This window comes from Neovison vison, chromosome 8 (assembly GCF_020171115.1).
Source record: "Neovison vison isolate M4711 chromosome 8, ASM_NN_V1, whole genome shotgun sequence".
Lineage (NCBI taxonomy): Eukaryota > Metazoa > Chordata > Mammalia > Carnivora > Mustelidae > Neogale > Neogale vison.
The window spans coordinates 110,027,543-110,054,300 of record NC_058098.1 but is presented as its reverse complement, the minus strand read 5'-3'; the positions used below and the strand labels follow the sequence as shown (position 1 = coordinate 110,054,300).

Genomic DNA, 26,758 nt, shown 5'->3' with positions numbered 1-26,758 from the left:
ATTAATTATAGTAGAAACCCCATCTGTTGAAGTGCCCCTTTTCATAAGAAAATAGATGAAAACCTTTTGGGGCACCTGGGTGGCTCAGTCATTAAGTGTCTGCTTTGGCCCTGGTCATGATCCCAGGGTCCTGGGATTGAGCCCGCCCCACATTGGGCTCCCTGCTCAGTGGGAAGCCTGCTTCTCCCTCTCCCACTCCCCCTTCTTGTGTTCCCTCTCTCGCTGTGTCTCTTTCTGTCAAATAAGTAAATTAAAAAAGAAAAGAAAAGAAATAGATGAAAATCTTTTGAAAAGGCTTTCTTTTTTTTTTTTTTTTTAAAGATTTTATTTATTTATTTGACAGAGAGTGATTACAAGTAAGCAGAGAGGCAGGCTCCCCGCTGAGCAGAGAGCCCGATGCGGGACTCGATCCCAGGACCCTGAGATCATGACCTGAGCCGAAGGCAGCGGCTTAACCCACTGAGCCACCCAGGCGCCCCTTGAAAAGGCTTTCTATAAAAATCTCCAAATTCTGCAAACCTTTAACCTGTTTTAGTTTTTATATTTGATTTTTCTTTTAACTTTTCACAAATTAAAAAATGATAGATTGCATTTAACATAAAGTTTTAAAAAATCATATGTATGTTTATGTGTTTGGGGGTTTGTTTTGCTTTGATACAGGAGCATTTGAAATTTCTTTGTGGCCAGGGGGAGCTGCTTCAAAATTTCTATATAAGAAGGGCTTAGGGGTGGCAATTTGTGTGTGGTTTGGGGGTGGGTGAGGGATGTTTTGAAGCTATGTTTTGAAGCTGTTTTTCAATGATCACAGTATTTTCCCTTATGCGGTATATTATAGGTCATTCAGAGCAGCAAAATTATCTAAAAATCTTATTAATGTATGCATTTGTCACACAGAATTGAAAAAATATCAGTTGTCCATATCAAATATATATAGTTAATTGAAAAAAATTACTCTTTGTACCGGTATCTTGAATAAAGAGGCTGATTGAGATAAGGAATGGGGAGGATAAAGTCATCCATTAGCTCTACCACTGGCAGAAAGATATTTTATCCCTTTACTTATATTGCCACTGCCTTATTTAGGCTACCATTATGTCTGATTTGCACAGGTCTAACCTCTTAGCTATTTCTTAGCTTCTAGTCTGATCTTTCAGCAGTTTCCTTTGCCTTAAGTCCATCCCTCCATTTAGCCACCAGGTTATGAGCTACTTAAATTGCACGTTTGATCTGGCCATTTCCCTGCTGCCCTCGAAGGGGTCTTCAGAGTGCATTGTGTAAGATGATTTATTGGTGGTGCAGTGCATGAAAAAATACTGGAATTTTTGTATTTACTTTTTAAATGAAATAAAGGAAAGAAATTATGTCTTACCAATATTGAATAATATGATTAAAATGTTCCCTCAGTCTGTCAGTCAGCTATCACCTAAGGTGGATTGGGAGTTCCCAATTTACAGTGGGCCTCTTTCATTCATTCTGCATGTGTTGCATTATATTACCATTACCTGTACCCTGTTAAGTGTGCTTGCTTATTATATTATCTGATTCTCACAAAGTAGATAGGTGACTTAACAAAGAATTCTTTGAAGAAACCAGAGTTATGTTGATAAACAAAGGAGAAGAGAAAATGGCACAGCAAATCTTTTATTTTAGGCTCAAGCTCAAACATTACAGGTTTAAAATTAGTGATCTATTCAGGTCTGATAAGAAATCATCTCCCCAAAGTCAAAATTACTTAGAAGACTTGTTTGAAATGTTTGAATCTTTCTCTAAAAATTTATATATTATGCTTTAAAATATTAACAAAAATCTTTAGTTACCAAAACAAAAAAGTTTGTCAAGTCTTAATAATATTCACCACTCTAGACCTGCCTAAAATTCAAATATTAATAAGCATCTTGGTGATTAAATCCCACTGGGAAAATGAGGCAATATATGGGAATGTGTGAAAGTAATAAAAAATTATAACCACAAGATTAAAATACTTGGTTCACTTGGAAGATGTAAGGATGCTATTTTCAGTTATTTTCCAGCACACAGACACACAACAGACTAGTGAAAGTATGAAGCAATTGCTGTTATTAGGAAGATATCTAAGGAATTCATTTTTATCCATACTTTTCAAATTTCTATTTTTTACATAGGATTTGTAATGTTCATAACATTAGCACAACAGTATATATATATTATTTATATATATACATATATATATAGAGAGAGAGAGAGAGAGAGGCATGAGCTTTACATTTAAAAACCTTTTAGGGGCACCTAGGTGATGTAGTTGGTTGAGCATCTGACTCTTGGTTCCTGCTTGGACAGTGATCTTAGGTCATGAGAACAAGTGCCCCATCAGAATTTGCATTCAGCAGAGTCTGATTATCCCTCCCTCCCCCCGCCCCCGTCAAGCTTGTTCTTATTTTCTCTCTCTCAAAAATAAACTAAATACAGTCTTAAATTTAAAAAAAAATGTTTTTTAAATCATTTTATTGCCATATAACCCATGTAATCATAATCCAGGTCAAGAAAGCGAACATACCCAAACACCCTAGAAAAGCCCCTTTCCTATGCTCCAATTATTACCCCTCTCACATCTCCAAAAATAACTGCTGTCTTGATTTTTGACAATATTGTATAGTTGTATATGTTTTTGTACTTTATATAAGTAGAATCATAAAGCATATATTCTTTTGTGCCTGGTTTCCTTTGCTCAGTATTGAGATTCACCCATGTTGTATGTAGCGTGGTTGATTCAGTGTCATTGCTGAATGATACATTGTTATATAAATATGCCACAATTGATTTGTTCTCATATTGATGGATTTGGTTTGTTTCTACTGTCTGACTGTTACAACTGCTCTGATTCCTGTACCTATCTTTTGGTACATGTCTATGCATATTTCTGTTGAGTGTAATCTTAATTGGAATTGCTGAGTTGTAGGGAATGTGTTTATCACACTTTAATAAATAATGCCAGATAGTTTTCCATAGTAGCTGTATAGTATACAGTTCAAGCAGTTCTAAGAGTTCATGTTGTTCAGCATCTTTGCCAACTAAGCTATCCAATGAGTATGTAGTGTATTTATTGTGTTTTCAAATTGCATTTTCTTGATTACTAATAAGATTGAGCACCTTTTCATATATTGGCCAGTTGAATATCCTCTTTTGTAGAAAGTTCCTTTTCAGGTCTTTTACTCATTTTTGTATGTGACTGTCTTTTCCTAATTGATTTGTAAGTATTCTTTGTATATTCAGGATATGAATTCTTTTATCCGTTATGTTCCAACTACTTTCTCCTACTCTGGCTTGCCTTTTCACTTTTAATGGTATCTTTTTATGAGTACACATTCTCAGTTGTAAGATTGGTCCTACTATTAATCTTTTCCTTTATCAGTAGTGATTTCTGTATTTTGTTAAAGTATCTTCTAAAAGCTTTATGGTTTTGTCTTTCACATTTACATCTGTAGTCCTCCTGGAATTAATTTTTGTATAAACTGTGAGGAAAGGGTCATTTCATTTTCCAGCATATATGGAGATCCACTTGACCCAGTGTTATTTACTGGCATGAGTCTTGTTTCCCTGGATCTCTAAAGTACTGCCTTTGGTCTGTATGTGAGTGTGTTTATTTTCTGGATTCTCTTTCCAGTTCCATGGTTCTTAATTGTCTATCTTTGTCTTAATTACTGTAGTTTCATAGTAAGTCTCTTGATACCTAGTAGGGCGAGTATGCCTACCTTTTTCCTCTTGTTCAAGAGGGTTTTACTTATTCTTGACTTTTTATTTTTCTGTATAAGTTAGAATAAATATACCACATTCCATGCAATGAACACATGTATGCATACTCACACACAAAGTGTTGGAATTTTTTCCATATTGCATTCAGTCAGGGTGAAAGTGGTTTATTTTCATTGAGTCTTCAATCTGTGAACACGGTATATTTACCTAATTACTTAGGTCCTTAATTTTTCCCATCAACATTTGCTAGTTTTATGTGCAGACATCTTGAACATTGTTTTGTCATTTTTATTACTGGTGTGTGTGTGTGTGTGTGTGTGTATTATATATATATATAAATTATATATATAATTTAGTGCTCTTATAATGATCTTTTAAAGTCATTTTTTTCCCTTTTTTGTTGCTAGGGTATATTAATATAGTTGATTTTGTGTGCTGGTCTATATCCATCAACCTTGTACTCTATTCTAATCAGGTGTCTATATATTTGGGGGGTTTTTATATACATAATCATATTGTCTGTGGATGATAGTTTTATTTCTTTTTAATCTTTATTTATCTTGTCTTACTGAACTGAGCAGGATTGCAGTATAAAATAAAAGTTGTGAGAATAGACATCCTTGTTTATTTTGTTCCTTATCTGAAAAGGAAAGCTTTCAGTATTTCAACATTGAATATGATGGAGTAGTTTTAAAATTTTTGGTATATGCCTGTTGCACTTACTATGGCTACATAATCCACTAAAAATTTAATGGCATAAAGCAACCATTTATTATGGTCATAGTTCTGTGGATTAGGAGTTTAGATAGGTCACACCGTTGGAAGACTTGTCTCTGCTCTGTGTTGTCTGAAGCCTTGACTGCAAGATGCAAAGGCGTAGGGAAGGAACCATCTGAAGGCTCATTTACTCATATGTCTGGTTGTTGATGCTGGCTATTTGCAGGGAGCCTCCTTTCCTGTCTATCTGAATTCTTCCAGGTGGTATACCATATGGGCTAGTATGAGCTGCTTCACAGCATGGTAGCTGGTTTCTCCTAAAGCGAGCATTCCCAAGGCAGAGAAAGCCAGGTAGAAGCTGTATCCTTTTTACAGCCTCATCTCAGAAGTCATAAAAGCATTTCTTTTGCTATATTTGGGTTGGAGTAGTTACAGATACCACCCAGATACAAGAGAAGGGAATGCAGACTCTTCTTCTGTCAGTCATTGTAATAACAACATATATATGTTAATGTATGTATGTGTCTAACTAGCAAGAGTGAGAGACACAGAAAATATGATCTGCTGTAGTGCCTTTTTAAATCAGATTAAGAATGTTCCCTTCTATTTAGTGTTTTTGTTTTGATGGGTATTAAATTTCATGAAATGCTTTCTCTCTGCTGAACTGAATGATTTTACTTTCTCTTAAGTGATAAATTTCTTTGATTTCAATAAATTCAACTTGGTTATGATTTACCTTTCTCATATGTTAATGCTTTTGGTTTGCCTTTTTTTTGCATTTTTAAAAAAAGATTTTATTTATTTATTTGACAGACAGAGATGACAAGCAGGCGGCGGCGGGGTGGTGGAAAGCAGGCTCCCTGCTGAGCAGAGAGCCCGATGTGGGGCTTGATCTCAGGACCCTGAGATCATGACCTGAGCCGAAGTCAGAGGCTTAACCCACTGAGCCACCCAGGTGCCCCGTTTTTGCATTTAAAAAATTTTTGCATTATTTTTTATTTTTGTGCTATTTTTGCATTAACCTACTATATACCTAATATAGTGTTGGGTATATGGTAGAAGCTTGGAAAATAATCTTTTTTTCTGTGTCTCAGTTCCTTATCCAACAATATCAAATCCTTTGAATACAACATGTTGCTGACTTACTAAAAAATATTCCTTATTGTGGAAATAGGAAAGGTTTTCTGAAGATGTAAACATACCTGTCCTCACCTAGAACTCTGACTAGTACCTTACTTTCTCTCTGAAGTATGTTTCTATTCTTTATTGTAGATCTGTATCATATCTATCCGCTTGAGGACCATCACTATAGTTAAGCAAAGATCTTGAATCAAAAAGTACCATGAGGGACACCTAGGTGACTCAGTCGGTTAAGCCACTGTGTTCAACTCAGGTCATGATCCCAGGGTTCTGGGATCGAGTCCTGCATCGGGCTCCTTGTCCAGCAAGGAGCCTGCTTCTCTCTCTGCCTCTGCCTGCCACTCTGCCTACTTGTGCTCGCTCGCTTTCTCTCCCTCTCTCTCCCAAATAAATAATCTTTTAAAAAAAAAAATCTTAAAAAATAAAGTACCATGAAATGATGAATTCTCCCAATTTGGCACTAAATAAATATTTAAAGTTATCTTCCTTATTTTCTCCTTCTTATTCTCTTTCTGTAACCATGGAGAAATAGAGTCATAAAATTAATGCACCACTGATTATGGAGAAGACTGTCTCTGCCTTACTAATAAAAATTACTTTGTCAGTAAAACTTTCCTATCCTTTGAGAAGATGTATCTTAATATTTAATAAATCTCACTGGATTATTCTTTCAGGTAGTTTATTAATGTACACTTACCTTCAAAATATATAAAAGTTCCCATGCCAACATTTGGTATTGCCAGAATTTATAGTTTTTGTTTATTTAAGGGATATGAAATCATAGCTTGTGATTTTAATTTGTACTTTCTTTAAAAATATATTTATTTTGAGAGAGAGTACACGTGAGTGAGGCTGGGGCAGAGGGGCAAGGGCAGAGGGAAAGAGAATTCCAAGCAGCATGGAGCCAACGCAGGACTCTGTCTCACAATCCCAAGAGATCATGATCTGAGTCAAATCAAGAATGGGGCATTTAACCGAGTTACCCAGGTGCCCCTTAACTTGTATTTTTTTTTTTTTAAGATTTTTATTTATTTATTTGACAGAGAGAGAGAGAGATCATAAGTAGGCAGAGAGGCAGGCAGGGGGGCAGGGAAGCAGGTTCCCTGCTGAGCAGAGAGCCTGACGTGGTCCTAGATCCCAGGACCCTGGGATCCTGACCTGAGCCAAAAGCAGAGACGTAACCCATTGAGCCACTCAGGTGCCCTTAACTTGTATTTTTAATTGCTAGTAACGTTGATCCATCCTCCCTCATTCCCTACAAAGAAGCTTGCTTATTCATCATCTTTACATTTTTCAGGTCGACATCTTTTCTTATTGATATTTATATACTTCTTGTGTGTGTTGCAGTATCTTTTTCCAAGTTGTGCCTTTAAAAATTTTTCCTTTTTGAAGTGGGAAGAACTAAATTGAATTTGTGTCCTTGGAATTTAACATAGTGCCTGACAAAGTAGTCAATCATTCAGTAAAAAGTAGAATGAATAAATATTTTGCAGCAAGCTAAAAATTTGGTGTTTTTAAAGCAATGATGCTACCTACTTTTAAAAATAGACTAAAAGTATCATATACTTAGAGCTTATTTAGATTTTAATACGTAGCTTACAATCATATCGTTTGGGTTAATTTTATTATTTAGAAGATATATTTTTGCCTAATGGTTTATAGGTTTATATAGCTGTCTAGTTGCATTGCTTTAGAAAAATTCTCATCGGTATTTTTTTCAAATTGCTTGTTCCACAGACCAAACTTTCATTTTTCCCCCTCCCATTAAAAATTGACTAACTTCCTTTTTTGGGGTCCCACTATTTTCTATATAAATCTATCAGGGCAAGTGTTATATTGTACTTTATTGTATTTGTTTACATTTCTTGCTCCCCCATTCTTCCATACTTTTTAGGTTTGGAGACCATTTTATTCAAATGCCAAAACAAATAGCATATAATTAGAAGTTCACTAAATGTTAGAAGTGATTATCAAATAAATAATATATATATGTATTTTAAGATTTTATTTATTTGACACAGAAAGAGATCACAAGTAGGCAGAGAGGCAGGCAGAGAGAGAGGGAAGCAGGCTCCCCACTCAGCAGAGAGCCTGACGTGGGGCTCGATCCCCAGGACCCTGAGATCACGACCTGAGCCGAAGGCAGAGACCCAACCCACTGAGCCACCCAGGCGCCCCTAAATAATATGTATCTTTGTGTTGTTTTGAATATTTTCTGCTAATTATAACTTAGTCTTTTTATCTTTCTGTTGATGAAATGGAACTGGGTGAATTAGTGATTAGTGAAATAATGTAGCATCTCTTTTATTGACTTTTCAGAGACTTTCAAGTAAATCTTTACTGCTGTAGGTACCTGACACTGCAAATCTTACTGGTCATTAAGAATTTAAGCAATATAGTACTTGCTTCAGCAGCACATATAATATTAAAATTGGAATAGTACAGAGAAGATTAGCATGGCCCCTGTGAAGGGTGACATGCAGATTCGTGAAGCATTCCATAAAAGAAAAAAGGGAAAGAGAGAGCGAGAAAGAATTTAGGCAGTCTAGGTGTGGGTTTACCAGGCCTTTATTTTTGAATATTACTAATGATTTTAGTAATAGCTGACATTTATAAGACTCACTATTTTGCTATCATTTTAAAATGCTTTTTAATGATTTAGCTAATTCTGTGTGGTTTTCTATGTTAGGTGCTCTTAGCCTCATTTTAAAGATGAAGAAACTGAGGTGTGGAGAAGTTAAGAAATTTGACTAGAGTTGTACAGTTAGTAAATGGTGAAGCCAGTGTTTGAATCCGGGTAGTCTAAATACAGTTAGATCTATCTCTCTATCTATATATATATTTTTTAAGATTTTAATTTATTTGAGAGAGCACAAGCTAGGTTGGGGGACAAAGGGAGAGGGAGAAACAGATTTCCTGCTGAGCGTGGAGCCCAATGAGGGTTTCAGTCCCAGGACCCTGAACTAAGATCATGACCTGAGCCACCCAGGCACCCCCAGCCCTATATTCTTAACCATTATTTGCATATTAAATAAGTTTTTAGTTACATATGAACTTCATATGCCAAGAACAATATTGTTAATGAAGATTTAGATGGAGAATTTTTTTAAAATAATATTTATTTATTTGAGAGAGAGATCACAAGTAGGCAGAGGCAGGCAGAGACAGGGTGGGGAACAAGGCTCCCCACTGAGCAGAGAGCCTGATTCGGGGCTCAATCCCAGGACCCTTAGATCATGACCTGAGCTGAAGGTAGAGGCTTAACCACACTGAGCCACTCAGGCGTCCCAGATGGAGAATATTTTTCCTAAAGCAAGACAGATAGAATATTTTCTACCAAGGGCTGATGATTTATCAGGAGGCGTACGTGGCAGGGGGAAGAGGGAGAAAGAAAATGTGAATGAGTGAGTTTAGGACTAAATACACAAAGAAAGGACTGAGTTAGTCTGAGTATTCAGGGAGGGGAAATCAAGTAGGTTTTGTTTTGTTTTATAAGAGATATAGACATTTTAGCTTATTTACTCATAAAAGGAAAATTCTAGTGAAATAAGGTTGTCTGGAGTCCTGGGTTGAGGCCTTGCAGTGCAAAAATATCTAACCTCTTGATTGGGTTAAATCTCTAAAACTGTGAGAGCAGTAACAAAAATATACTTTGTTCGGGGTATATTGTGGCAAAGAGGGGAAGAAAGGCAGGGAAAGAGAGCAAGACAGAGAATCTCCAAAGTCAGCTACTAAAGAGGAAAAGGGGAAAGTCAGAGAAAGAAGAAACCAAAAGGAGACATATTTAGGGTAATGAGAGATAACCCGTCTTTTCTCTCATTTCTATCATATTCAGTCATTGACCAAGATTGTTTCTTCCAGATTCTCTTCTCAGCCCCATGAACCTTCTCAGGTGGGGATTCTGTTTTTCTAAAGCATCCCCAATACTCTGCATGTCACTAAGGTAAAAGAGGTTTCTTTCTCACCCCTTGTTTTATCCTGTCTTTCCTGCTGATTCTACATTGTGTTGACAATAAGTCAACCAGTATTTGGAGGGTTACCACTGCTTGTGGTGCTTTACAGGTGTAGAGGGAAATAAAAAAAGAAATAGCTTCTCCCATAGAGGACTTTGCAGTCTAGTTAGGAATATAGAATGTAACTTTTATTAAAAGATATTAACAATATCCTGTGCTATGATGTATCAGATGGTGTAAACTTTCCATACTCAGCTCTACATCTCTTCAACCAGCTCTTTCCAGCAAGTGACCTTTTCTACTTTATTAGATTAAAATTGTAGGTATAGAGCAAACATCTGTGCCTGCTTTCATTTTCTTCCCTTCCTTCTTAGATAAAACAGTGGTCCCTTTTTAAGGCTCATTCTTTGGGCTGTATTTTCTTTTTCTTTCTTAAGGTTTTATTTATTTAAGTGGGGCATTTGGGTGGCTCAGTGGGTTAAGCTTTTTCTCTTGATCTCAGCACAGGTCTTGATCTCAGTCATGAGTTCAAACCCTACATTGGGCTCCACTTTTTTTTTTTTTTTTGAAGATTTTATTTATTATTTTGACAGATCAGAAGCAGGCAGAGAGAGAGAGGGAGGAAGCAGGCTCGCTGCTGAGCAGAGAGCCCGATGCGGGGCTCGATCCCAGGACCCTGAGATCATGACCTGAGCTGAAGGCAAAGGCTTAACCCACTGAGCCACCCAGGTGCCCCTGGGCTCCACTTTCAAAAAAAAAATAGTTTTTTCTTTTCCTTTTTTTTTTTTTTTTAAAGATTTTACTTATTTGACACACACAGAGAGAAAGAGTGACAGAAGGAATACAAGCAGGGGGGAAATGGGAGAGGGAGAAGCAGGCTTCCCGCCAAGCAGAGAGCCTGATTCAGGGCTCGATCCCAAGCCAAAGGCTAAATGGCTGCTGGTAGTGCAATTGGTGGCTTATAGAGAGCTCTATTTTCAACTTTATGAGGAAACTCCATTCTGTTTTCCAGAGTGGCTGCACCAGCTTGCGTTCCCACCAGCAGTGTAAGAGGGTTCCCCATTCTCTGCATCCTCGCCAACATCTGTCAGTTCCTGACTTGTTAATTTTAGCCATTCTGACTGGTGTGAGGTGGTATCTCATTGTGGTTTTGATTTGTATTTCCCTGATTTCAACTGATGTTGAGCATTTTTTCTTGTGTCTCTGGGCCATTTTTATGTCATCTTTGGAGAAATGTCTGTTCATGTATGACTACCTTCCTGACAGTTTTTATCCTGTATTCTCTGCAGGTTCCTTTTTCTCTGGCTTGCACATAAAATACCTTGGCCCTATTTTCTTATCACTCCAAATCTCAATCCTTACAACTCTAGCTAGCAATTATATTCTAATATAGTTCCCAACTGTATACCTCATAGTTTAGGCCTTTTTTTTTTTTTTAAATAAGATTTATTTATTTTAGAAAGAAAGAAAGGGTGAACAGGGCGAGGGGCAAGAGGAGAGAGAGAGAATCCTCAGACTCTCACTGAGTGCGGCGCCCATGCAGTGCTTGATGCCAGGATCCTGAGATTACAACCTAAGCCGAAATCAGGAGTCGGTTGCTTAACGGACTTAGCCACCCAAGAACCCCTTGAGACCTCTATCTTAAGACCAGGATCTAGTTATACTTTTGTTACAGCGACCTCAAACTCAGACCCTGAAGTCAAACCTCCAAAACCTACTCATCATTCTACTTGCTCATTCCCCATCTTGTTGCTTTTCCTTTAATCCCTATCTCACGGTTACCTTAAACATTTACTCTTTTGTCCAATTAGAACCATAGAGATCATCCTATTTTTATTTTATATTTTATTTTTTTAAAAAGATTTTATTTATTTGATAGAGATCACAACTAGGCGCAGAGAGAGAGGAGGAAGCAGGCTAGCCGCAGAGCAGAGAGCTCGATGTGGGGCTCGATCCCAGGAGGACCCTTGGGATCATGACCCAACCCGAAGGCAGAGGCTTTAACCCACTGAGCCACACCCAGGTCCCTCTTTATTTTTAAAAAGATTTTTATTTATTTATTTGAGAGAGAGTGTGTGAGCCAGGTGAGAGGCAGAGAGAGAATCCCAAGCAGACTCTGTGCTGAGTGTGGAGTCAAACAGGGGGCTTGATCCCAGAACGCTGAAATCATGACCTGAGCCAAAATTAAGAGTCAGCACTCAACTGACTGAACCACCCAGGCACCCAGGATCATCCTATTTTTTAATCTCCCATCTAATCAAGGACCATATTCCATCAATTCTCTGTCTTTCTTAAATCTGTCCTTTCATTTCTAATTTCTAGTGGGAAGGTTTCTGGTAAAACTTTTATTTGTCTCAGCATCTTGAAAATATTCTTTGTATACTTGAATGAATGAATAGGCTGTTGGAAAAGATACTTGACTGTAATAGTAAAGAGAGAAGATGATTCTTGAGCATAGAAACTAAACTGAGATTAGGAAGTATTTTTTCTGGCCTCCAATGAGATTTTGATTTGAGAAGAAAGGAATGCCCAAGGTGTATAATCTACAAATTAGTAGTGATCTGCAAGTGGGAGTTGGTGAAAAGAAGCCCCATACACTGTGATGTGTAAGAGGAGCCTTTTGGTTTTGTATTAGAAAGCACTTGGTTACAGAACTTCGTACAGCTCCTCTAATCTTAGGAGACTGTGAACTATCTTAATTGTGCTACATGTTTTGTAAAGAAGAGTAGTTGACAACTAGGTTATAAAACTAAAGTCTTAGGTTTGTCTGGAGATTGAAGAAAAATGTAACAAAAATTCTGCCACAGAGCCTTTCAGGGGTCATTGCAAGAATTTGAACTCCTTTCTAGTTTGTGCCAGGCATACCACATTTCTTTTGTATCATTATATTTCTCATTCTGTCTGCTTTTATTCTACCGATATGATCTGTCCTAAATGTCCTTTGCTTCACACACATTGCACACTCCCTGACCCACTTGACTCCTGTTAATCTTTCACACTGCTCCTATATTTTGATGAATCTGTACCAGTTATTATGTGAAAGAGAAGTACTTTCCCAAGCCTCACTTGAGGAAACAAACACTCCTTTGATGGCTCCCACTTTTTTCCATAAAGGCTTTTTGAAAATGTTCAATCTGGATTATTTTGCTTTGCTTTTCCGTCTCTTATAAGCTTTTCTGTTTATCCTTGACTCAGTCTTTGTAGTACAGTTCATAATGTTCAATTTGGTTTAGGCTTTATCCGTTTCACAGTATTTTTTGGGTGTCTGTGTTTATACCAGTCATGTTGTTTCTGTTTTACTTTGGGTTGATTTAAATTTCCTTTTCTCAATTATAAATATATAGCTTAAAACCAACAAATTGAAGAGATTTTAAACCTCTAGTAGCTTAGTTTTGACACTTACGTCCATGAATTTGTTCTTTGATTAGCTTTAGAAGTAATTATCAAAAGAATAATTACATACCACATTCATTAACTTTAAGTTGGTTTTGCATGATTTTGTAAGACAGAGTAAAGATATTTATAATTTGAATTCCTTTGTACATTTATATTATTCTAAGCCTGAGCAGTTTAAAATTGGAGTATCCAGCCAGTTGATTATTATAGGTTACTTTTTAGTGCAATTGTATTATTTTGCAGTAATTTGGAAAATTAGTGAACTATGAAAAATATTCTCATTGTTAATTCATCTTAGTTAAGTGAAATGGTTATAATGAATCAGCCATGTTTTAACACTTAAGTTTCAAAACACTAAAGTTTCATTGAGAAGTGAAAATTCTTGTAATTTCTTTACAGTTCAAGTGGATTTTATTTTATTCAAAACAAAAAGGAAAAAAGGAAATGTGACTTGCCACTCTGCACACACATTGTTTATTTTATTTTCTAGTAGAGAAAATATTCACTTTGGGGGTTTTAACTCTGTTGTTTATAGAAACTCTTAGTATGTTTTATTTCAGAAGGCAAAAACTGAGTTTTGTATTTGAAGCAATGGTATCTTATCCTTAATTAAAGGAAGATAAGAAAAATAGTTATCTGAGAACAAGGAAAGGATTATAGTGAATATTCATGTCGTGTATTAATTCATGTGTTTCTGTCTGTGCTGGAGTTTAACCACTCCCAAAGCAGCCCAAGTTTTTTGTTTGTATCTTCACCCCCTTTTGGCTGCATGCTCTCTTCTTCACTGTCTTTGTCTCACTTTATAAAGAAGTAGAAAACTTTTCTCTCCTTCGGAGAGCAAAGGGGCAGTAGAGCTATCTTAAGAAGTTTTTATTTGTGCCAACATAGACATGCTTTGTGTTGGGCCATCTGGACCAGGAGGATTTCCTCAGAATGTAAAGTATGTTGTGAGATTTAGAGAGCTGGGATTTGCTCTGGACCTGTCTGGGAAGGCAGCAGAAAACGTAGACAGAACTGGGTTATATTTCTTGTAACATAGCGGGCAAGAATGGAAGACAGTTTGCCTGGTCTTGCTTCAGTGTATGTTTCCTCCACACTTAGGAACTTCTGCACTGGTAATGTATCTTTCCTTTCCTGGGAATTCAGACCCGTCTCATAGATTTTACTCATGACAAAAGAAGTATGAGGATTTAGGAATGACTATAGATCAGTTCTCTTTTTTCCTGCCTCCTCTCTTTAAATATATGTGTTAATAGTGGCATAAATATTTGCCTACATACCTTCATAAAGTATTTAAGACTGAACCCACTGTATAAACAAATATAATCCTATTGTGAGGGCAGAGTAGGCTTTGCTCAACTTGTTCTTTCCCTGCCTCCCCCCACCTCCGGAAAGGATGGCCATTATATTATTCTTGAGGGAAATAAATTAAAACAGCAGCTTTTAATGGAAAGTAATCCAAAAATGCCTCTCTAAAATAATAGCAAATCATAAATTGTGTAATTAAGCGTGACGTTTGCTTCTATGAAGTCTAACCAAAAAATTTCATCAGAAGCAGAATTATCTGTTTTTAATTCTTCGTGTTAAATTAAGTAAAAAGTTTGGAAAGGGGAGCCATTTTAATTGTGAATGAATCCTGGTGAAGTAAAGCCCTTCCTTGGGACCAGCTACCATGCTCAGAGTACTGCAGCAAAAATGTTTTTCATTTTTTTACTTAACACAGTTTCTCTTTTAGTTTATGCTAATAGATGACTTTTTAGTAAAACTGTATTACAATGAAAAAAACCCACAGTTTTAAAAATGCAGAATAAGTCAACAACATTATTTGTGTTATTTTATTGAAGGCGAACTCTCATTTTTATATAATATTGTTAACTGGAAGTAATTAATATTGTCATTTACTAACAAAATAAATTAGCCAAGCTTTTAATAGTCGAAATGTCCTATTAAAACCTGTTGGAGGGGCGCCTGGGTGGCTCAGTGGGTTAAAGCCTCTGCCTTTGGCTCAGGTCATGATCCCAGAGTCCTGGGATGGAGCCCTGCATCAGGCTCTCCGCTCTGCGGGGAACCTGCTTCCTCCTCTCTGCCTGCCTCTCTGCTTACTTGTGATCGCTCTCTGTCAAATAAATAAATAAAATATTAAAAAAAAAAAACCTGTTGGAGAGAAAAGTGTGATTTTTGGAAGTAGATTGTGATAAATAGGAAACTTTGTTTCCTGCATAAATAAATCTTCCTAATGGCCGCTGTGTTTTTCTGAATATATTCTTTGGTTTATTTCCACAAATAAATTTTAGCTATTGTAGAATCCGTAGTGCATGATTCTTGACTGTAGTCCTTAAATATTTCTGTCTTTATACAGTAATATTTGAAGACAACAATTCCAATTGAGAACAAAACAAAAAAATAATTTAAGTCATTTAAATCCCTTCTGATAGGGGTGCCTGGGTGGCTCAGTGGGTTAAAGCCTCTGCCTTGGGCTCAGGTCATGATCTCAGGCTTCTGGGATCCAGCCCCACATCAGGCTCTCTGCTCACCAGGGAGCCTGCAGGGAGCCTGCTTCTTCCTCTCTCTCTGCCTGCCTCTCTGCCCACTTGTGATCTCTGTCAAATAATAAATAAAAATCTTAAAAAAAAAAATCCCTTCTGATACAAATTTACTAACGTAGTATGTCATTTGTAATTGTGTTTTGTGTTTTGAAGAAATCATGTTTAAAGACCAGGTCTTTCAAATATATTGTATCAATTTTTTTTCTTTTATTAGCATGAGACTATTCTTTTTGAACATCACTATATTCATACTTTTACAAAATGCTTTCATTCACTATGCATAAAAATCTACAAATAACCAAATTTGCATTGAAAATTTACAAAATAGGTTTATATCCACAGCCTAAATTAGCTTTGCTTTTTTTTAACTGATAAAATAATTTAAATTCTATTTACACAGAATTTTCTGTGTATCTACAGAAAATTCATCTAAAAGAGTATAAGATAGCAAAAAATCCTCATAAATCCTGCTTCTCAGTGATATACCTATAGTCTCTTATGTACATGTATACTTATGGATATACAGCTCTACACAGAATATACTATAATTGTTTGCCTTGTCATTTTTTTCTCTTCACAGTATGTTGTCACTCTTAGTAAACTTGTTTATGGTTGCAAATATACATCATTCTTTTTAAGAGCTATGTGGTATACCATAGTGCAACCATTTATTTAAACAAAGTTGCCTACTGGTAGTCCTTTAAGCTAGTGCCAAATAATTTTTTAAGTTATTGACAGTGCATGGTATTGTTACTGTTTTCTCATGTTTCTTCATTCTTACTACCTCCTGTAATCTAATCTGCATTATCTTCCTACCCAATAAGGCCTGCCAATGTCTTAACAGAAGTGCTTTAGCAAAGGAGATCAGAGTTTTGTTCTTTGGAGAGTATTGTGTATTGAAAAGTATACTTTTCTGAAATGGGCTATTTTTCTCCCCAAAGATTATAGGTAACAGCTAAGGGTCCTACCGTTAGCTCTCAAAGCTATCATAAAAACCATCTGATTTTAGTTGTTTTTAAGACATAAGACCTCATTTTTTCAGAAGTACATGCCTACTTTTTATCTGTTTCAGAGTTTAATTTGCAAAGATTGGTTTCATTGTTTTCTAGAAAATGAAGTGAGGAACCTAACTATGATATCCTCATCCCCAGAGTTCTTTTCAGAAGAGAAAAACAAAACAAAAAAAAAAAAAAAAGAGAGAAAAACCACTTGACTCCCCCTACCCCCACCAAAGTGTAACACAATATATGTTTTAATTGTTTTTATGACACAGATGTTATATTATCTGTGGATTCCTCCTTGTACTATCCCTTGCCCTATATCATCAGAAGTAACTGTTGTCATAAATTTTGTTTTTATTACTCTATTGCTTTATAATTTTATTCTAAATGATATAATATTTACTTTTTGTCTGACTTGCTTTTGATACTTACCAGTATATTCCTGAGATTCATACATGATGTTGCACATGGCCATAGTTTACCACTCTAATATGCTGTCGAATGTTTGTATCACAGTTTATTTACCCATTTTATAGTTGATGAACATTCAGGTTTTTCCCAGTTTGTTTCTTATTTGAACTATACCGTTGTAAACATTCTTGAACATGTCTCTTGGTGTATGAGTGCAGGAGCAGGGATTGGGAATACCTGGCGGACAACCTCTTTTGTAAATAAAGTTTTATTGGGACATAGCCATACCCAGTCATTTACATATTCATCTATAGCTGTTTTTGTGTTTCAGAGGCAGATCTGAGTAGTTCCTGCAGAGGCTGTTTGGTCTGCAAAGCCTAAAATGTTTACTGTCTAGCTCTGTTGAAAACATTTGCTAGCCCTGCCGTAGGGTAGGATATATACATTGAGGAGTGGAATTGCTGGGTCATAAGATGAGTGCATCTTTAGTTTTATCAGGTGATTCCATAGTTGGGTTTTCCCCTCAAAGTCATTGAAACAGTGTACCTACCTCCTGCCATAATGTATGAGTTCACATTACTCCGTATCCTTGGGAACACTTGATATTGTCATGTTTTCAATGTTTTGCCAGTTTGGTGAGTATAGAACAGTATTTAATATGGTTTTAATTTTCTTAAATAAATAATGAGGTGATTGAGCCTCATTTTGTATGTTAATTGGCCATTTGTTCCTTTTCCTTTGAGATGCTTAGTCAAGGTCTTTACTGTAGGATTTTATATCTTATCAATTTTTAGGAATTATTCAAGATATTAATCTTTTACCAATTATAGACGTTAAAACTATCTTTTTCCAGTTTTTAAATTGCTTTTTCTCTTTACTGTGTCTTAGTAAGCATATGTACTGAATTCCAATGTAAATAAGTATCAGTCTTTACTTTTATGGTAATCCTTTCTGTGTCTCATTTAGGATCCTCCCTTCTACTTCCATGATATGAAGATATTCTCTCTTTCTTTATGGAGGTTTTATAATTTTGCCTTGAATTCTTTAATCTACTTGGATTTGATTTTTGTGTATGGTGGAGATAGAGACTTCAAAATATACTTAATTTTAATGAATTTATAAATTTTAGTTTAACTTGGGAAGTTGAACAATTATTTCTTCACTTCCCCCCCCCCCGCTAGAACCCTGTTCTCGCTTTTCCTCTGGGGCTCCAATGACACCAATATTAGGCTTGAGGCTGCCTTGTTTTTTCCTTTCTGTTTAGATTGTATAAATCATACATAATGTATATGTATGTAATATACATATCTAATAAAACATTTTTTTCAATAATAGAAGTCCTAATTTCATAGATTATTTTCTCTTTTTATAAACAGTTCAAAAAGCTTGGTTATCCAAGAGTCCATAATGTAGGAAATTAGATTGGGAAGGAGTGTTGTTATAGACAGGCATACTTAATCCTGACTACAAAGAGGGAAGCAGAAAAGGTAGCAAGAAAGACTAGAAATTGGAAAATATAGTATTTTCAATTATTTAATTAGAAATATAGTAGTCTCTAGGTCATCATTCTATCATAGTGCTTACAGCAAAATAATTAATATTCTTAAGGAAGATTGAGTCATCTAGAAGTGGCTAAATTATGACTGTATGCCCTTGTTAGGAAAGCAAGAAAGTATTTTATTTTAGAAGGATTTACACAAAATCATTGGCACTGAAAAGTTACTAGAATTTATAGGCCTGTCTTATTCTTATGTGATGCTGCATTGCCAACTTTTGGATATTTAGAATAAAATATACCTACCTCTGGAAAAGTAATATATTTAACAACTCAGAAGCCAAATTAAGTAATTCATTATAGTAAAAGCATAATGAACAGTTGTTGTAGTTCTAAATTATAGTATGGGATAGTGAAGTTTACTTAGTTACGTATAACTTTGGTTGCAGTTCTAATAAGAGAGACTTAATTATGTCGATAAATAGAGTAAACTAATGGACCTTCTTTCTCTCTCCATTCACCTCCCCCAACCCCTGACCCCACAGTGAGTTTAACAACCCTTGAGAGTTCATTTGTAGTTCATATTTTAGCTTTCAAGGCTAGAAACTGTTTTGAGAAGAAGCAAAGACATGAGAGACTACTGTGATACAAGGAAAAAGAGCTAATATGCTTGGATTAGGAAAAGGGAGTGTAAAAAGCTCCCACAGGGGTCCCTAGGTGGCTCAGTAAATTAAGCATACTATTCTGGAGTTCGCTTCAGGTCATGATCTCAGGGTTGGGAGATCAGCTAGCTGCTGGGCATGGTGCCTGCTTAAGATTCTATCCCCCTCCTTCTGCCCTTCCCTACTCTTCATCTTTTCTCCCCCCCCCCACCCCTTTTTCTCTCCAAGAAAAAGAAAAGGCCAAAGGCCCCCAGAAAGTAGATATATATTCTGTTTACTGAACAGATATATTTTGTGAACAAGAGTGTAGTGCATTAGAGATTGGGGGAGAAAAAAAAAAAGTTTTCAAAGTAGAACAGTGATAGATTCTAGAGAGTCATCTGAGGGAGGAACTCTAACCCCAGTTTGCTGTGTGACCAAGAATAACTCGCTTGATTACCCAGAGTCCTAGTTTATTTATCTATAAAATGGCAGGAGGAGTTGTTGGTCCTTAAGGTAGTCTTTTCTAGACTTAGTAATCAATGAATGCAAATTTAAGTTAACTGCCTTATATTCTAGCTTTGTTTTTGTTTTTTTAAAGATTTTATTTATTTATTTGACAGAGAAAGATTACAAGTAGGCAGAGAGGCAGGCAGAGAGAGAGAGGAGGAAGCAGGCTCCGTGCCGAGCAGAGAGCCCGATGTGGGACTCGATCCCAGGACCCTGAGATCATGACCTGAGGCCGAAGGCAGCGGCTTAACCCACTGAGCCACCCAGGCGCCCCTCTAGCTTTGTTTTTTTTTTTTTAAATAAAATTGGAACACTGTATCTGGAGGAAACTTGGTTTAAGAAATCAAGCTTCAAAAGCAATGAATTTTAACTTAAGATTAAGTAACATATAATACATTTTTATGGTGAATTTCAGGTAATATGGAAGTACATGAAAAGAAAAAATTACTTTTTACTAGTCTTTCTAATCTCACTTTCTTAAAAACAATGCAATCACCGATTTGATGTATACCCTCCTAGACTTTTTTTCTGTATGTACATTATTAACATATTTAAATAGCTTGCCTTTTTTTTTTGTTAAGAAGTATGTTGGCACATGTGTGTATTTGAATATATTATTCAGTATGTATTGTTTTGCAGTTTGGTTACTTGACTTAAGTTGTCTTGTAGAGCTCTCAGTTTTTAGTTTATATACCTACCTCATTGTTTTTAACTTTCTACGATGTGAGTGTATCATAGCTTACTAACCACATCCATGGACCTTAGGTCATTTCCAGTTTTGTGGCAGTAGTAAACAGTGTAGTAAAGAACATCACTGTACAAAATAGAAACTTACTGAACCCTCACTGTATGGCTCGACTGTATATTATCTTATCTAACAACCTCAAGCCTAAGATAAGTACTAATTAGCATGAAGAAATTACACCTGAGGAAACCAGTCACAGAGCTGCCAAGTAGCAAACAGATTTACGGAAGCCATTTAACAGCAGGGTTCTTGAATTATTCTTCCATTGCTTTTGTTGGATTCGCAAAGAGATTCTTGCTCCTGAAAAGATGCAAAGATCCTGAAGAGCCAAGATTTTAGATAGGAAGGGGTTATAGAATTTTGGAGTTATAAGGAACTGTGGGGATCGACTGCTGTGTTCCTTTGTGTCTCCACTGCTGCTGACTGTAATAGATCATCAGAGGGGAAAGGTTGAGAGTGCAAGAAGGAGCACCGTGATAATGTTTATGCTAATATAGTGGACATACTTGTCTTGGACAAACTGAGACACACAGACACCTTAATCCTATCCCAGGCCACCATTACCTTTCACATGGGTTACTACAGTAGCCTCCTGCCTGGTCTTATATTTACTCTTACTCTTTTCCAGCCCATTCTCCCACAGAAACAAAAACTACCTTTTCAAAACAACCTGATTATGTCACTCAGTAGTTTAAACTCCTTTAGTACTTTGTGGGGAAAAAAGGTTTTTGGTCCTCCTGTGATTATTAAAGAAGGCAGCATGAAATAGAGTAAAGGGCACTTAAATTTAAGTCAAGAGTCATGTGTTTGAGTCTCAGGTATCAGTACTGATTTGGTGACCTTGGGCAAGAAGCTGTTTAACTTCTCAAGCTATTTCCTTAAATATAAAATATAGATAGTGTGAGGAGGGGGATATGGTAATAAGTATGAAAGGTATAGTATAAATACAGGACATTGTTAATAATTAACTTTGTATTTATTTTGCCCTTTGAAAAATTGTCCTTGTGTCTTACCACCGTATCTAGCAGGTTGTGGTAGGATTTTTATAAGCTGAACCACCTTTCATGTAACTATCCAAGTTTCATGTAATAAAAACCTCAGTCATTGGAGCACCTGGGTGGCGTTGTTGGTTAAGCATCTAGCTCTTGGTTTCAGCTCAGGTCATTATCTCTGGGTCACGAGATTGAGCTTTGCATTAGGCTCCACACTCAGCAGGGAGTCTGCTTCCCCCTCTCCTTCTGCCCCCTCCACCTTTCCCCTGCTTATGCTTGCTCTCTCTCTCTCTCTCTGAAATAAATCTGAAAAAATTTAAAAAGTAAAAAATAGGTTTAGGAAAGTTAAGTGACTTGACCAAAGTAAAAACAGTAACCATGCCAGTAGTAAAATGCAGGGCTATAACCTTGGCATTATAGTCTGATAATCTTTCCACCAGGCTCTTTTACCTTCCCAAAGTAATTAAGAAGATCATGTGTTTATAAAAATCACATATTTTATCTGTGATTGTAATTTATTTTTTTAAGATTTTATTTATTTGAGATAGAGTGAGAGAGAGCGAGCACACACAAGGTGGAGGGACAGAGGGAAAGGGAGAAGCAGACTCCCTGCCAAGCAGAGAGCTTAATGTGGAGGTTGGTCCCATTATCCCAAGATCATGACCCCAACAGAAGGCAGACTTCCATCTGGCTAAGCCACTCAGACTCCCTTCTGACTGTAATTTAAATATATAACTCATCCTTCAGAAATTGAGAATAGTGTAGAATGACATGCCCATATAATTTACTGATTCATCAGGACTTTTGGGTTATAAGAAATGGTTTGCAAAAAGGTTATATAATTAGCTAGGAGGAGTATTATTAGAGCATCTCTGAGAATTGAAGGTCCAGGACTTCAGAGATTAGAACTAGATCTCAGGGCAGTCAGAACTCTATCACTAATGGCTCTAGGTCTTTGTCCTTATAGGTAGCAAACCATGAAGAGAGGTGGGCCACAATTTCCTTTTGGGGAAACTTGGGAGGATTCCATTTGACCTCCCTCATATCTCACAACCACTCCTGTAGGTAATTAGATTAAACCATATGAAATTGCTGATAGTCATATTTTTTACCAACTAAAGCCGTTTTGTATGGTTCAACCCTTAATAGTGTAGAGTGGTAGAGGGGATAACGAGTCATCATTGATGGCCCTAATGGGACTTAAGAAAATGGTGGAGTTCCACAAAAAGAGAAGAGCTGCTGTACTTCCCACTAGAAGGAGGAAAATACGAAAGCATTCTGGGCAGACAAAAATAATAGTGACATAAGAATGCCTTGGTGGCTCTGTTGGTTAAGCATCTGACTCTTGGTTTTGGCTCAGGTCATGAGCTCAGGGTCGTGAGATTGAGCTCTGTGTCAGGTTCTACATTCAGCATGGAGTCAGCTTGGGATTCTTCCTCTCCCTTTGCTCGCCCCATCCCTGCACCCTTCCCTATACTCTCCCCCTCCCCAAATAAGTAAGTCTTAAAAAAGTAATAATAGTGACATAATACAACACAGCTTACAAAGCTAGACTTGAGCTGGGCCACTATGGAAACAAAAAAGACCTCAAATATTAAAATTTCTAAAGTTCAAAATGGAATTGTTCTTACTTAAGCAACAGAGAGTTTGACAGAGTGGTATTTTATGTAAAAAATGCACCCAAAGCTCTCAAATTATAACTTTTTTTAAAGGAATTTATCAAGTAATCAGCTTTATTATAATGTACAAATTTACTTGAAACTTTAACAGAGTGTTAAAACTTCCAGCAGCAATTTTGCATTTGTCCACTTCTTTCAAATAATAACTTTTGTACTCTTCTGTTGTATCTTAATGTTTATTAGATATCAGATGTGTCCCAGGCACCTGCATCATAACCTGCTTAAAGATGAAGTAATTGAAGTTCAGAGAAATAAAATAATTTGCCTGAGATTATACAACTAGTTGTTAAAGTCTAAATTGAAGATCATTTTTCTTCTATATCAATACTTCTCAAAGATTGTCATGAAACAATTCTGAAGGCAGAAGAGAATACATATGTACGCTTGAGAGATTTGTAGGCATATATGATCTTAACTGTGAATATTGTTTACTGATCCATAATAATGGTGATAGCTTTGTTTTTTAAATGCTGAAGTTTTTTTTTTTCCTTTTAATTCTAAGTTAAATTGTCTTTTTAAGAAGATGGATAGCACATTATCTCAATATGAGAAAAATGGCATACTGTGTCTTATTGTGTGAATGCCTATTCCAGTTTATGTCACTCTGGTCCAGACCATTCTTATGTAAGAATCTGAATTCCCCTCTGAATTTTCTTGCTTGTAGTGAATTAGCCAACAATTGAAATTTTTATATTTTTAGGTTCTGACTGACCCAACAGTGTATTCTAAAGTTACATAGCTTTGGAAGTGGTTTGTAATTGCTATGTAGCTATGTAAGTGCTATGTAGCTAAACTTTATTTAGTCTTTTTGTTGTTGTTGTTACATACCTAAGGCAACTAAATATTAGCTGGGTACTCTACAGAAACAACATTTTTTTCCCCCCAAGAGGTTGGCACATTAGTGGGTAAGAAAGAACAGCAAGAATATATAGCAGTATTTTGTGACACTTTGGGAGTACAATAATAAAGACTGAAATAAAGAGTGTTTTCTAATCATTGATACTGAAGGTGAATGGTTCCCGATCTGATACATAAAGCAAAACTGAAGTGATTTGTACTCCTTTTTTATTTTCATGGAGAAGTAGGATAATGATGTGGTGATTAACAAGGATGTTTTGGCTGGGTGCTTGGGTGGTTCAGTCAGTTGAGCGTCTCACTCTTGGGTTCAACCCAGGTCATGACCTCATGGGTCATGAGATCCAGCCCTGATTCGGGCTCCATGTTCAGCAAGGAGTTTGCTCGAAGATTCTCTCCCTTTGCCCTCCTCACCCCTGCTTGCTGGCGCATGCTTGCTTTCAAATAAATCTTTAAAAAAAAAAAAAATGCTTTGGATAGTTTACTGTCTTACAAGTTTTCAGAAGTCTCCAAAGTGATACATTTAGAGAATGTTTTGATGAAAAAACTAGTTAAGATGATAGTATAATAATAGGGAAAATTTGATCATGGGGAAGATTTTCACAATTTTAATTATGTGTCAGATGTATTAACTTTTACTATTTTTAATTCATTCAAATAGCTGTGGAAATATTTGCAGAAGTTAATCTGTAAAAATGGTGGGTTCCCACTGATTTTTATCTTTTGTAAGACTCACATAAATAGATCTTATCTGTTGTTAAATTCTTTCTTAAAAGGTTCATTCTAAAATATCCATATTTTCTTCATTTTGTAGATGATAGTATTTCTGCTGCAAGTACATCTGATGTTCAGGATCGCCTCTCAGCTCTTGAGTTACGAGTTCAGCAACAAGAAGATGAAATCACTGTGCTAAAGGCAGCTTTGGCTGATGTATTGAGGCGTCTTGCAATCTCTGAAGATCATGTAGCCTCAGTGAAAAAATCAGTTCCAAGTAAAGGTAATTGTTAAAGTAGGAAGAATCTTGCTTTTTGCAGCACCTTCTTTGCAGTAATATATAAAACTTGTGTATTTTATCAGTGACATTGAAATTGGGAGTATAAACTATATTTCTCTTTTGGATTAACTGTAGTTTTTTGTTTCCTTTTTTTTTATTCCTAAGAAATTCTGAAAGTTTACTATTTATTATTTTAAATGGGAGTTTTTTGGTAATACCACTGATTGTACTTGAAGGCTTTCATAGTATTTGTGTGAGTTTAGTATATTCCAATTAGATAATGAATTTACTGAGGGCAGGAACTGAATCTTCTTTTTGTATCTCCCATAGTAATTAACATTGTGTCTTGAATATAGCATGTACTTTTTGAGTCAGTCAGAAATTATAAAAATCATCATAATTTAAATAGCCTTATTCCAGGCCTTAAGTGGTCATTAGTGAGCAGAATCCTGAGGAACTTAAGCTCTGAGACTCATTACCAATGCCAATACAATATTAATTTTAACTTAAAGATACTGAGGTTTTTCGCAGGTTGAGAGAAAGTCACTAGGATGCTGTTACTCTGAGTTTGGAGCAGATATCCTGTGGCCTTTCCCTTCCTCCAACCACCTAGAAAGAATTTAAAATTCTTTCATGTTACTCAAGCAATTGTTTCTATTATTTCATATTTTTCCTGATTTTTTTTCATAGAGTGGGTGGACATAGGCATAATTATTCTCTATTTTGGCAGTGCGAAAACTGAGGCTATTTATGAAATCTGTTTCTGAATGTGAGTTTGCGGTATATATTGTGTGGAGATAGACACATATAGATAGCTGAATTGCAGGTCTAGTGTTCGTGCTAATCTTGGCTAGCAGTAAGAATTTGGGAATATTTAGCTTGTGGATAATAGTTTAAGCCATAGAAAGAGGATATAAAATGGAACAAGGTTCCTGATTGTTGTGTTGGGAGCAAAGTATTTCAGTGTAGTATTTCAGCAAAGAAAGAGTGATTCATGTTGCCAGATGCTACAGAGAGATTGATAAAACAAAGACTGAGAATTGACCATTGGATTTGGCAGTTGCAAGATTACTAGAAACATCCACAAGCAATTGCAGTGGAGTGATAGTATTGCAAATCAAATTACAGTATTTTGAGAAGCAGCAGTTGAGAATAGTGGTACTGGGAGTAGCAACTGTAGCCACACTTTCAAAAAATTTGCCTGGGAGGGGAAGATGATAGTAGCTAGAGGAAGTTGCTAAATTAGAAGTCAGCTTTAATTAATTAATTTATTTTTTTTTAAAGATGTTAATAGACTTGAGCACAAAGATATGCTAAGGACAGAAAGGCAGAAAAGATTTTAGTGGGGGTGTCACTAGGATGTAGTAATTGATGAGGCTAGTTTCCTGAGAGTTTGAGTAAGTATCCTAGAGTAGGTAAGAAACTACTGGCCTTGGAAGACTACCTCTGCTATAGACTGGAAAGAGATAAAACTGAATGGGGCTACTAAATATTCACAGTTGTTAGGGCAGGAACTTTTCATTCTGTATCAGTCTTCCTCAGGAGAAAATGATGCTCTTCAAGAAGGTAAAATTGTTCCTGGGTGGTCAAAAGGAGGAGTTGGAATGATGAGAGACCATAGACATTAAGAAAAAGATGCTGAGTCATCTTGAATGCATTGAGGTGGTTCATTCTGCCTGACTTTGTGGTTCCCTTTTCTTTAACTTATTTTTAATTTTTACTGTTGAAGTATATCGTTGACATATAATGTTATTAGTTTCAGGTGTACGTTATCAACAGTATCATGATTTAACAATTCTGGTTGGTTGGGTTTTTTGGGTTTTTTTTTTAAGATTTTATTTCTTTATTTGAGAGAAAGAGAGAGCACAAGCACGGGGAGCGGCAGGTAGAGGGAAAGGCAGGCTCCCTGCTCAGCAGGAAGCCCAATGTGGGACTCCATCCCAGGACCCTGGGA

The 26,758-nt window shown here is 36.3% G+C and overlaps 1 protein-coding gene and 1 non-coding gene across 5 annotated transcripts in view; both read left to right on the top strand.

Annotated features, from left to right (window-relative positions):
- Nucleotides 1-26,758, top strand: part of EML4 (EMAP like 4) — a 156,308-nt gene that overhangs the window by 45,416 nt on the left and 84,134 nt on the right. For all 4 annotated transcript variants that reach the window (XM_044261678.1, XM_044261677.1, XM_044261676.1 and 1 more), the window contains exon 2: nt 24,625-24,807. In XM_044261678.1, the coding sequence (XP_044117613.1) occupies nt 24,625-24,807 (183 nt within the window). The remainder of the gene's footprint in view (nt 1-24,624; nt 24,808-26,758) is intronic.
- LOC122916643 lies at nt 7,985-8,093 on the top strand. The gene has a single exon (XR_006386269.1). It is a non-coding gene; the product is annotated as a U6 spliceosomal RNA (small nuclear RNA).